Genomic DNA, 13,185 nt, shown 5'->3' on the forward strand with positions numbered 1-13,185 from the left:
AATGGTAATGGCTGCGATTGGGTGGGGGAAGAGGAGTTTAAAAGAATTGGGGGAGTCAAGAAATAAAGCTTAAAATCAGTAAGATTTGATGCCCATTAAACGTCTTCATTCATATATTTGACATATTTACTAAGCACCTACCATGTGGTAGGCACTGGTGATGGGAATGCAGTGGGCATGCAAAACAGATCCCAAACAGATCTGGGCTTTAAGTAGGGCAAAGGGTGAGATAGGGATGGGTGTGTTCGAGGCCCAAGGGAACAGCATGGGCAAAGGCCCTGTGACAGGGAAAAGGAGAGAGGGGAGACGGGAGATGCCGCCAGACTCTGTGGATGTAGATGATGTGAGTATGGAGGAGGAGAAGAGGGTTGGCCAGACAGGTGAGTTCTTCTTGGTACATTGAGATGCTGTGGGCATTTAGGAGCTGAATCCCAGTAGCTCTTGGCCATGAGACAGATTTGGGAATCCTCATCATATAGAAACCACTGGAGCCAGCAGAGTGGGCAAGATGACCAGGGAGGGATAGAAAAGGCAAAGAGCAACAGATTCTGTGACCATGGATTTGGAAGACCACCACCTCTGGTTTCTCTTCTCCAAGGAGATCTCTGAATTGGTGCATTCTTTTCCCCAGGCTTTACAGTATTCTTTATATTTGTGGAAAGCTTGGTATGTCTGCTTTTCTGTGAACTCACATTGATTTTTTTTAATTGAAATATGATTCACATACAAAAAATGATAACCCTTTTAAAGTATACAATTCAATAGGACTTCCCTGGCGGTCCAGTGGTTAAGACTCCGTGCTTCCACTGCAGGGGGCACGGGTTCGATCCCTGGTCTGCGAACTAAGATGCCACATGCCACGTGGCACGGCCAAAAAAAAAAAAAGGATACAATTCAATGCTTTTGAGTATTGAATTGGCACATTTTTATTCCCACTTTGCTTACAAATAGAATCCGACATCCCTTTTCTTTACACTTTGCTCAGGGAGCAGTTTCAGAGGACAGTGAATTGAAGCTGGGCCAGTGGGTGATGTGAGGCTCAGCAAAGCCACCACAGCTCCATCTGCCTGAGGACGTCACAGAGGCAGTAGTAATCCACCTTTCTCCACCCTGGTCGAGCCTCCCTGGGAGAATCCTGTTTTAGGAGGTGCATCAGCTGGTTAGAGCAGTGGTGGGAGGTGGAGGTGGTCTAGAAATGGCTTCCGTAGATAGCATGATTTACTTCCTGCCGAGTACTTTGGTGGGTGCTTTATAAACACGATCGTATTGAGCCCCTGACCACCTGCTGAGGGAGGTACTCTTATTATCCCCCTTTTATAGATGGGAAAAGCGAGGCTTAGGGAAATTATGGATCTGGCCTGAAGCCGTGCAGTGATGAGGTGGCAGAGCTGGGGTTGGAACCCTGGCTCTTGAGGCCAGGTGCTGTCAGGAACAGGGGAGGGTGCTGATGCTTTGCAATCAGAAGCCATGTCTTAAGGAGAAATCAGGTAGAGAGCATTCACATATTCAGAGGTCTTTGAGCATCGGAAGACAGATCAGTAGCAAAAATTCTGGGAGGCGTTTGTCCTTGTGTCGGGAGGGACGAGGGCAGGAGTGTCTTCTGACTAGGCTGTTTGAACCTAGGGTAGACCTCATTGCCAGGTGTTCAAGCAGAAGCGAAGACTATACCTAGGCGAGATGGGGGGTGGGGTGGGACGGGGGGAGTTCTGTTTTTGGGCAAGACATGGAATTACAGGCTTTGCAGGGTTGCGTCCGCCATTTATTCTATGATTCTGTATACTTGGAAAGGCCAGAATGCTCTGTGGTTGGGAGTTGAGTATAATTCTGCATTGTTCAGCTTTTTCTCAAGGGGTGAATTAGGGAGGATAATTATCTTCCCTAAAGTGAAATGTATCATCATGGGTCATACAGGAGTTCATTTGTTAGGATACCCAGCTGACTTTTTATGCAGGGGATCCTTTCCTTTGCTGAGTTTAAACTTTTAAAAAATTTATTAGTTTTCCAGTTTTATTGAGATACTTGACACATAATATTGTATAAGTTTAAGGTGTACAACATAATGATTTGATATATGTATATATTGCAAAATGATTACCACAATAAGTTTAGTAAATATCTATCTCCATACATAGTTAAAAAATTGTTTCCTTGTGATAAGAACTTTTAAGATCTATTCTCTTAGCAACTTTCAAATATACAATACACTATTGTTAACTATAGTTGTCATGTTATACATTGTATGCCCAGAACTTATTTATCTTACAATGAACAGAGAAAGTTTAATATAAAGAATTCTTTTTATTTTTTAAATTGAGGTATAGTAAATTTATAATATTATATAAGTTTCAGTTATACAATATAGTGATTCATAATTTTGAAGCCCAAGAATCATCCAGAATTCCACCTCACCTCATTAAAAAAATAATGAAAAATAGCTAGCATTGAGCAGTGAAAGTCTGCCAGCCCCTGTACTAGGCACTTTTCATGTACCATTTCATCTATTCCCCAACTCCTTGAAGTACGTATTATCCCCATTTTACAGATGGGGAAAGGAAAGCAGAGAGGTTTAAGTGGCCTGGATGACAGTGGTGGACTAAAAAGAATAGTTAGTGGACCAAGAGACGGTTGGAGCTCTGGAGCTGACCACCTGGGCTTGTTCTCATAGATGTCTGGTGACCAATTCAGAGTTTGTTAGCAAAGAGCCCTGGGTGTCCATATAGTATTTGATATACCAGCGTCATGCAGCTCAACTGCAGGTTGGCCCTGGCTCTGTTTTTTCCTTAGGTGATCCCCAGCCACTGTGTGAGTGACGCAGGAGCCCTGGGTACAGCTGTGAGAAGTTTGCAGGCACAAGTGGTCCAGGATCAGATAAAGAGGCAGACTCTCCCACCCTGCTTCTGAACAACAGGAAGTCTTCCATAAGATTGCTCCCAGGCCCATGGCACAGGCTGACTTTCCACCTCCTCCCCTCCAGGCCCCAGGGGCCTGTTCTGTTGACTATCGTGGCCTTTGTTTTTACTTCCAGGACATCACTGATGATTGCACCAGAACCTCTCCTCCCCCTCCTCCCCCTCCTCCCCCTCCTCCCCCTCCTCCCCCTCCTCCCCCTCCTCCCCTCCTCCCCCTCCTCCCCCTCCTCCCCCTCCCCTCCTCCCCACCCTCCTCCCTTTCATCCCCCTCCCTCACCCTTCTCCTCTTCCTCCACTTGACTAATGGTAGGTGACGGGAAACCTCCAAAGATTTCCAGCCAGACCAGGGAGGCTCTGCCTGGTCCTTTGTGAGGGTACTTATTGTTTGAGACCCTGGGGAAGAATCTGTCCCTGCCCCCGCCTCCTCCCCCCCGCCTTTTTAAAATTGGGACCCCTGGCAGATGGCTCAGTAGAGGATCATTAACTGTGGTGGATGTATTGGCCTGCGTTTTCTGGGGGAAATGTAAAGTATGCCTAAAGTTTATTTGTTCGACTATCTACTTAATAAGCATGTTGATGAGGAAGAAGATACTTAAAATTTTTCCCTATCAAAATATTATGTGGCGATGGTAGAAAAATTAGGAAATACCAAAGTAGAAAAATTAGCAAACAGAATTGTGCATATAAAAGAAAATCAGTTCTCCATAGTCTTGTCACCCAAAGAATAAGAATGGTTAACATTTTAATCCATGTTCCAGGTATCACCATTGAACAGTTGTGTTTACCAGTCATGTAGACCAGGGTTATAACCCTGGCCTTCCTGCTGGTTAATTATATGTGGCTTGGCCATCTTAACCTCTTTGTAGCTCAGTTTCCCAACAGCAAAATGGGAATAATGGTAGTGCCTGCCTCATGCTGTGGTCCTGAGGATTTGAGAACATTTGTAAAGCTCTCAGCACAATGGTGGGCATGATAATGCTTGCCAAATGCTAACCATTATTATTGGAAATGGTCGTAATGCAGAACCTTGCTGCACGAGCGTGGTCCAGACATCTGCAATTATCAACTGCAGGCAACGTTGAGTATGTCATGCTTTGTCATTCCAGAACACTGAATTGTGTCCACTTCTTCCCATTAAGGGCCTGAAACTTTTAGTAAGGTGACCAGGTGGTGCTGAAAGTTCAGTGAATAACAGTCATGCTCCTATTTCCTGGCCTGGTCTCCACTGGGGCCAAATACTCATTCAAAGGCCAAGCCCGAGAGGAGAGTCAGTCACAGTAGACAAGGCCCCTTGCCCTCTTGCCTGAGCACGTACCTGCTCTCCTGCATTCAGCAACTTCCCAGTGTCCTTCTGGGAGGTCGAAGTGTGCAGACACAAATTTGGTCTGACTCAAAATTCAAACAGAACTTGTTTCCCAGTAATCAGTTCCAGAAGTACACTGACTTCCTGACCCTTTATGATAAAACTTTTGTATATAAGCACATAAGGGAAATATTAATGCCCCTTAGTGGTTTTCATTTGTGCAGCTTTTGGGGATGTTGTTTAAAACATCGGTTTGCCTTTAGGTATAAAATATCCAGTTAGGAAGAAATGACAGGATGATAGACTCGATTCTGGAGAGTGGGACTTGGCAAACTGTCCCTCTGCCTGTTGTCTGTCTTTCCCCAAGGTCCAGAGATGCTGGCTCTTCTGTTGGAGAGTTTGTGTTCTCAGCTGCTGTCTCTCTTTATACATAAGTTCAAGGCAGTGCTCTTTATCTCTCTTGTAACATCTTGGTTGTCGGGGGGATAAATTAGTTTTTCCTGGCTGTTTCTCACAAGCAGTGAACTGAGGTTCTTTAATGGTTTGTTTTCTTACCTGCCGCTCCTGCTAAGGTAGGAGAAATGCTTCCTGAGGTTTCCTGCTAATCATTGCTGCATACTTCTTCCGAAAAGAAAACTTGGCACCCAGAAAGCAATTTCAGGAGAGTATGCTTTTCCACGCCCTTACAACTCTTGTGGCTTTGCGGGAGGAATGCTTTCTGGCAAGGAATCTTGAGTAAAGAGATGGGCAAAGATGTTTAAGGGGGTCTGGGTTTGGAGGAGAGGTCTGGGGAAGACCTAGGTGACCCTGAACGTCTACACACCAGGTGCCTGAGGAAATGATGGGGAGTTACTGCAGTCCACACCAGCACACGCTCTTCCCACAAAACTGAGATTGTTTCTTAAATGTCAGTTTAGTTTTTTACAATTGGCTCCCACTCCTCAATATTTATGGCCCTGATGAAAGCTGTTTCTATGAGTCATGTCAATATTTTCATCGATATTTGTGTGTGTGTGTGTCTACTAGGCTGTGTAGAGATTTCCTGAATTTAAGAGCATTTTCTAGGACTGCCCCTAACTAGCCGTGTGCGTTCCTGACCAAGGTTCTTAAGCGACCGCAACCTTACTCTTCTTAATTGCGTCGGGAAGGGTTTGGACCAGGTGCTAAGATTCTTTCTCCCTCTGCAAGTGTTTCTTGGTGAAGGATGAGAAGGAAAGACACTGGAATAGCATCTGGGTGAAGTGTGTAGGTTGTTGAATTCTTAAAAGGCTGCCAGAGCTTTGTGGTATTTATTACTAGGTTTCCTCTTATTAATTTCATTTTGGTGCTTTGGCACCTCAGCCCAGGCACTGCCGGACCCAAGTTTTATACCAGGTGTTTCCTTCTGACTGAACATTCCCTGAGGCAGATTGAATACGTTAATGTTTCATAAGTCAGACTTTCCAGCTCCTCATCACTGCAGAGTTCTTGGCTGACTTCCCTGCTGTCTTCATATTCACTATTTATTATCGAGGGTCTTCAACTTGGAGAATTGGATTCAGGCATGGTTTTGTTAGAAACAAGCATTATTGTGGTTGGAATATCCTGAAATTAAAGAATATGTGGGGAAAATGTGGTTACAGATGTCCTGCTTGGCTCAGGGAATTGCCTGCCTGTCACACTCCCATTTAAATTTGACTTTTAAGTAGGACGCTTTGGAAAATTGAGCGAAGCCAATTTTCAGTGGCTTTTTCCTCCCCCCCGAGCATTTCTTTCCTTCTAATAATGTTGCATATTTTACTTTGTCTAGGATTCTCAAGAAAGCCATGTCTGACAAGATGTCTAGTTTCCTTCATATCGGAGACATTTGTTCTCTGTACGCCGAGGGATCGACAAATGGATTTATTAGCACCTTGGGGTAAGCGCACCTGGTTCCTTGTGTGGCAGGATTTGTTTAAGACATCATAACATCAGCTTAAAAACTGTGATTTTTCTAGGACAAGAATGTTTCCATTTTACTGGCTTTTCCAGCAGTGGTTGGAATCATGAATATCAAATCTCACGTTAACCAAGTTTAACATCTTACACAAAAATACTGTTTTCCTGTCAGTTCTGCAAGAGTGAAATCTCATTAGTTAGGACTCTGTTAATTCAGAATTTATTATAATTTCCTCTTTTTTCATATGTCAGGGGGAAAGTGTTAAGTATATGGGATGAATTTTAAGATTAATATTTACAGACCCCAAGGATGTGCTTTAGCTTCGTAAAAGCTGTTATTTTTAAATGGTGACTTATTTGTCGTACAAGCAAAGACCAGAACTTCTCAGATGCTTATCTCTCTTCTTCGAAGCAGAACTTTTCCTACTTCAAGTTGCTGTGTGCATCTGAAAGTTACAAATTGCACAAAGTTCTTTAAATCAGATTTTTGGTGTTTTGTGCTTTCTTCAGTTTTTTTTTTTTCCCCCAACTCTTAAGGGTATAAATACATTCCCTAATGTACTCATTTGATTCTCTTCTCCCTTCTTTCCCTACTCCTATTGTCTAGAAGAGGAAATGAGAGGTGAATTAGCCCCAAAGGCAGACACAAGCAGAATGGGGAGTGAAGATGGTTAACTGCAGAAGAGTCACAAATGGTCTATAATGTCTTTGCTGGAAAGGAGTGGTGGGTGGCATTGTTGTATTTGGCAAGAGCTGATCTCACATAGATGGGGCGAAGGAAGGCAACAGCTTCTCCAAGAACCTCATTCTTACAGCAGCCAGAACCTTCATTTTAATCGTACTTCTTAAAGTATGCTCGTTCTCTGGTGTTTGTGCAAAGTGAGTACTCTCGGGCTGTCATGCAATTACTCCAGCCTCAAAGAGCAAGTTATTTCAGGTAAAGAATTCTATAGCTCAACTGGACCTCTCTGAATAAAGATTTTATTTTCAAAAGTCATCCGATAAAAACAAGTCATCCGCGACTGCCAGATCACCAAATCAAGTGATTTTTTTTTTTTTTTTCTCAATCCTTACCTTTTTTTTTAACTTCTCTAAAGACCCACCCTTCACATTTTACCTTCTGTGGCTTTTGGCAAAGAGTCCTGCTGCTTTGCCTCTCTGTTGTCCTTTTTTTTTTTCTTGGCTGACTCCTTGCTTTTTCCATCCGTGATTGAATCTTGAGTCCTCTTCTTACTTTTCAGCCATAACAGCACCAATAATAAGTAGGAGTGGTAACTACTTACACGAATCCTGTGGGTGTTTACAGCTCTGTGCTGCGTACATACACCATCCCTTTAATCCCCAAATGGCTTTTTACAGTGAGCACTATCATGATTGCTATTTATGGGGGCAAAACCTCTGAGCATCAGAGAGGGGAAGTCACCTGCCCCGGGGTTTCACAGTTGCGAAGACTCAGGACTCTAAGACCAGCACTCCTAACGGTTGCCCTTGACAGGGCAGACTTTTCCTTCCTGGCTTTGCTGACCACCCCTCTCTGGCTGAATTTGCTCACCACCCTCCTCACTGTCTGCCCAGAGCTCTTACCTGGATGCCTTGTTAAACCTCAATCCCACTATATGCCCCATCCCTCCTCTTTGGCCCCAATTTCTTTTAACGGTGCCACTGCCCTTCCAGTCACCCTGGCACGCTTCCTGTCACTTGCTCAGTCTACTGTGCCAGCCCCTAAAATGTTAGTACCTCCTTTTCTTCCAGAGCATCTGTTCTTAGATTTCCTGTGAAGTACAGAGCTTTCTAAGAGTTTTCCTCAAGTATTATGAACAAATTAATGATAAGGTCTCCCCCTTTAACATGAGGATGGCTCTTTTTTGAATTTTGGGCCCTAGTCCTTCCTTTAGATGAATATTTTATTCCCTTGGTTCCCTGCACATATTTGAGGATAATTGGCATAAAAATGGATTTGGAAAATAAAGTGTGACCTTTTTCCTTCTCATATTTCTTACATTTATGGAGCACCAGTCATGGATGATGATGAGTGACTGCCAGTTTTTGTGGAATCAGCCTCCAGCTCCATTTATGTTGCCCAGTTCCACTTACATAGATGGTGGTTACCTCCAAATGGCTTGGCTTTATTGACTCACTGAACTTTAGAACTCAACTAGGACCTTGGAGAGCCCAAGCGTATGACATGCAGTGTCAGAGAAGTGCTTCTGAATCACCTGCGGAACTTGTTAAAAATAAAGGTTCTTGGGTCCCATCCTGGAACATGGCTTTAGTAGGCCTGGGGAGGATGGGCACACTGGTATCAATATATTTAAGAAACAAAAAGTCTTATGAACATCTCCGTCCTTGAGAATCCTTGAGACCTACTTTTCGATTTTACAGATGAAGAAACTGAGACCAGGAGGAGTGAAGTGATGGAGTTAGCGTCGTGCTGCTAGTAGGTGGCCGAGTGCCATCTGCAATTCATTTTCTTCCAGCCTAGGCTGGGGCCCTTTCTCCTACCTCTTCCTCCTTGTTTGAGAGCTTGATGATAAATTAACCCAGTCCTGCATTGGATTCCAAGGCCTTCCCCCCGCCCCCTGCATACACATATTATATTTGATCTGGTGGCATTACCTTATTTATACTCACAGAGGCTCATTGATTCTTGACTTTCTGCTCTTGATTTTTGCATTATAGTTCAGGCTGTGACCACACTGTCCCTCTTGTTGATGCAGCGAGCTCTTGTGTCTTGGAGCTGAAGGAGGCAAATTGCTGGTGGGACACTTTTGAGTCATCCACCAAATAGATACTGAGCACCCAGCCTGGGCAGGAAGTGTGCTGGCCCTGGGCACCTTCCGGGCCACCAAGCCGGCAGCTCTCTGCCCTCGTGGAGTTCATAGCCTAGTGCACCGTGTGTGTTTCAGCCCAGTGATATTGGGGGGACAGAGGAGAGGCAGAGAGGGCCTGGGGCAGGAGAGGCTTGAGGGCCTTCATGGAGAAGATGGGGGCTCTGAATCAGGGTCTTGAAAGACGTGCAGGACTTTAGGAGTTGTCGGGGAATTTTGGAGGAAGGAGCAGTAAGAGTTAAGGCCGGGTGTTTAATGGTACCTTGCCTTTGGGGTAAGACACAGATTAATGGGAGAAACCCTGGAAAACCGTATCAACTGGGAGCAAATTCTGTGGTCACTTGGAAAATGAGCCAGTCTTTCCAATACCACTTTTAGGAACTTGGAAAAGTCATTTAAACTCCTCAGAGCTTCAATTTCCTCATCTGTTCAAACAAAAATATTGTTTTAAAATCGGTTCTTCTAAAAGCATTGTACAAGTCAGATTGGTCAGTTGGGACTTTAAACATGGGGTCTTTATATATAATTTGGGGCTGGTTATTTATGTGTAATTTTTGCACTAGTTGCTTTTGAAGCTCCAAAGTCCTTTCTTACTTCGATGCTTTTGTATGTGGGGTTCCCTCCCCCTGAAAACGCTCCCGTCTTCTTCATCCCCCACCTTGATTTCAGTTTCCAATAGCTCCAGTTTTCCCTCTTCCACCAGCAGCTTTTCAGATGGCCTCAGGCACCGTTAGTTTCTGGCTGTATTTTGTTCTCTTCCCTTACAGCCTTTGGTTTATATTCTTGTTATCAGTTTGTCTTTGTGGCTCCTGCCCGAACTAGCCTTGAGCTCCCTAAGGGCAGGGGCCTGGCTCCTACTCATCCTCACATCCCAGGGCCTAGCTCAGTGCCTGGCATGGGGTGGGCCCCTCAGCTACCGTTGGTTGAGTGCACGGACCCCTTGCTATGCCCCCGACTTGAGCATTAGTACGTGCTGTGCTCAGATCTCTCATGGCTGCGGGTAAGAGAAAAGAGCCACAGAAAACAGTAGCTGAATGTGTCCTTTGCAGAAGCAGAGTCTTGGGCGTTTGGATGAGGTTTAACTCCCTACATAGGAAACCTCTAGTGTCAACGGCTCCCTGGCAGGAGAATAGAGCAGCCTAAGTTTTGTGCAGGAATAGCCCTGAGTATTTGATTTTTGCATAGTGCTTAGGGTTTTATTTTCTTAGACTCAGCTTGGTACAACATTTATCTTTATTTTCTTTGCAGCCTGGTTGATGATCGTTGTGTTGTACAGCCAGAAGCTGGGGACCTTAACAATCCACCCAAGAAATTCAGAGGTAAGTTGGTGACCTTCCCAGAGCGGGTCCCTTGCCTCATTTGAAAATTCATGAAGTGTGTTGCTCTGTGTGGATTTAGTTTTTTTAAAGCAGTCATAGGTTTATTTGCTTATATATTTTTTAAAAGTATGATACCAATTTCAAGCTTCCTGACCTCTTGAAAATGCATAAATAAGTTCAGTGTCAAGATTGGGATGGCTTGTATTAGGGCCTTCATTTGTCTCTTGAATACACGTTGGTAAGTGCTAATTCAGTTTAAAGCCTTACACTTGTGCAGATATGTCCAAACAAACAGGATTTATGGATTGAGTCACAAGGAACAAGTGTTATTTCAGCAGATCTTGCTGTCCCTTTGGGGGCTTTGATATCCTTAGATACCTCGCCTTGGAGTGAGAAGTTCTTGATTATTACTTACTTTTTGAGTTAAAAGGCATAGGTGGGACAGCTTTCCTGCTGGTAGCCTAGCAGTGTTGGCTTTCTTTGTAGGCCTCTTGGCGTTTGATGCCTTCCTTGGAAGGTAGATTAGTTTATTATTCCAGGAGGTGTTTAAAATATAGTTGTTATCTTAAAGTGAGAAACATTTTGTTTTTATTTTTTGCTGTTGCTGTGGTTAGTGGTTCTCAGCTCTGGCTGTGTAGTAGAATTATCTGGGAGAGATTTTAAATTAAATGGCTGCCCAGGACCCCACTCCAGACCAATTAAAGAATCTCTCAAGGTTGCGGCCTAGGCACTGGCATTTTTAAGGCTTCCCATGTGATTTTTATATGCAGCCAGGGCTGAGAACCCACTGGGTTAGGTATTTGACTGATGGCTTCAGTCCCAAAGAGTTTAAACCTTGCTGTTTGCAGATTGTATCCTTTGAGTTATAAGTTCTTATTGTTAGGTGATTTAGAAACTGTTTGAGTTTTTTGGATAAAAGCTAAAGAAATTAGAATAAAATAGGAGGCAGACGTTCAGATGGAGAGAAGCCATTTGGAAGACGTTCAGTGTTGAGCTGCATCCAGTTGGCATGAGTCTGCCAGCAGAATGTTTTCACCTGGGGGGTGCTGGTGGGAGACTGTTTAAAAAAAAATTGTTGGCGTAAGCCTGATGTGACAGGAACCTGAGGTTCCTGTTGCCTCTGTTGCCTTTTTCTTCTCAGTCCCTGTTCCATGTCATCTTCCAAAACAGAATCCTGAATGCAGCAGAAAGATTTGATTCAATGATCATAATCCAGTCACTCACTCATAGAATTAATTCCCTACTCTGAATTATATAATGTGCTGCAATTTATCTTTTAAAAGAGCCAAGAGTGATAGACTTGAGCCAAGAGTGATGGACAGATAATGTGCTAAGGGCTCTGCAAGCATTTTTAGCTCTTGGAAGGGTCTGTTCTCCCCGGGAGGGGATCGAAGCCCTCAAAGGTAGAGGTTGAGTAGCTTGTCTGGAGTCACAGAGCTGGTGATGGATGGAGTAGGAGCTGGGGTTGTCAACTAGGGCTGCACAGACATTCAAAAATATCACATATGAGCTCCACTTCCAGAGATTCTCATTTAATTGGGCGTTTGAGATATTTTGAAAGCTCCCGGGGTGAGTCTCCCGTGCAGCCTAGGTTAAGAACCACTGCTAATAGAGCCTGAGCTATAAACTCCCAGCTTTATTACGTAGCAGGGAGCTGGTCCGCACGTTGCTTTTGCAGCTGGGACCAAGTGAAGGGGTGGGAAGCTTATGGCTTGGGTCCAATGTGAGCTCTTATCCCATTCTACACCCAGGCTCTGGGAGTTGGGAAAGGAAGCTGAGAAAGATGTTAATGTACTGTACAAAGTTAACCAGTGGCTGTTTGAATACAGGTTTAGAACGTTAAAATAAACAGGACCATAGCCAGGGGAAGTCAGGAGAGATATATGTTTTCCTGGCACTAGGGTAAAAGTGCCTGGTGCTTAGATGTATACCTGGTGGCTGATTGGAAGGGATTGTTTTGAGATAAAAGTGACAGTCCGATAGAGGCCATTTAGAAAGAACCAAACTCCGTTTATGGCCTGGCTTGGTTCTACAGGTGGTCACGTGACAGTGACTTAATTTGTTGACTGTCTTTCCCCATAAATTAAAAATAAAGGTTTCTAGGTTGTGAGGTGCTTTGTACTTGTGGGAAATCTGGTCAAAACAAGCTTTGCTGCAGGCTTTGTGAATGTAGGTCAGGGCTGCCTAAATTCCTTGTGGTGAGCCGGAGGCCCTCTGCACACAGGTGAGGGGCCCGGGCCCATCTCCCTTCGCAGCCGCTGCCGTGCCAGGAAGGTCTCTTCCACCTTGGAACCCGGGCGACATTTTCCAAAGCAGCCTTTCAATTCTGGTGTAGCGTACTTTGAAACATTTTTCTCTAAAATGAAGAGAAAGATCTCTCTTTAGAAAGGGATGACTGACTGCCTTTCCAAATACTAGTCTATTTTGAAGTTGAAGTCATTTTGATGTTTAGAAATGGTGCACAGGGCAGTGGGGCAATTTGGAGGCATTTCTAGTCCATTTCCTTGCTGTGCCATTGCACCTCAAAGTTTAACAAACGCATATGGAAAAGTGAGGTGCTGGCAAGCGGCCGCGTAGGATGATGGAGTCTTTATCCGAGCAATCAGCAGAGCTACATTTAGTCATTTGGGTTTGCTGTCGCTTCCATTGTTTCCTTGCCAAGTTATTTCCTATACTGAGAACCATCATAACCTGTTCTTAAGTAAATGGAAGGCAACGGCCTATTTATCTAATACTCCCTGTGGCTTCTGACTTGGGGTTTTTAATTGTGTGAGCTCCTCTTGAAATCTGCTACCCTAGTGGTTAATAACATAGGCTGTAGTATCAGGCTTCCTGGGTTCAAATCCAAGTTCTACTCATTCTTAGCTATGTGACCCTGGACAAATGGCTTAACCTCCGTGAACCTTGGT

At 44.2% G+C, this 13,185-nt stretch overlaps 1 protein-coding gene across 1 annotated transcript in view; it reads left to right on the forward strand.

Moving 5' to 3' along the window:
• The window catches only part of ITPR1 (inositol 1,4,5-trisphosphate receptor type 1), a 319,709-nt gene that overhangs the window by 18,403 nt on the left and 288,121 nt on the right, over positions 1-13,185 (forward strand). The window contains exons 3-4 of the mRNA XM_061197169.1: positions 6,002-6,109; positions 10,206-10,276. Coding sequence (XP_061053152.1) covers positions 6,018-6,109; positions 10,206-10,276 — 163 coding nt within the window. The 5' untranslated portion in view covers positions 6,002-6,017. The remainder of the gene's footprint in view (positions 1-6,001; positions 6,110-10,205; positions 10,277-13,185) is intronic.

Source organism: Eubalaena glacialis, chromosome 7, assembly GCF_028564815.1.
Source record: "Eubalaena glacialis isolate mEubGla1 chromosome 7, mEubGla1.1.hap2.+ XY, whole genome shotgun sequence".
In the NCBI taxonomy this organism is placed as follows: Eukaryota; Metazoa; Chordata; class Mammalia; order Artiodactyla; family Balaenidae; genus Eubalaena; species Eubalaena glacialis.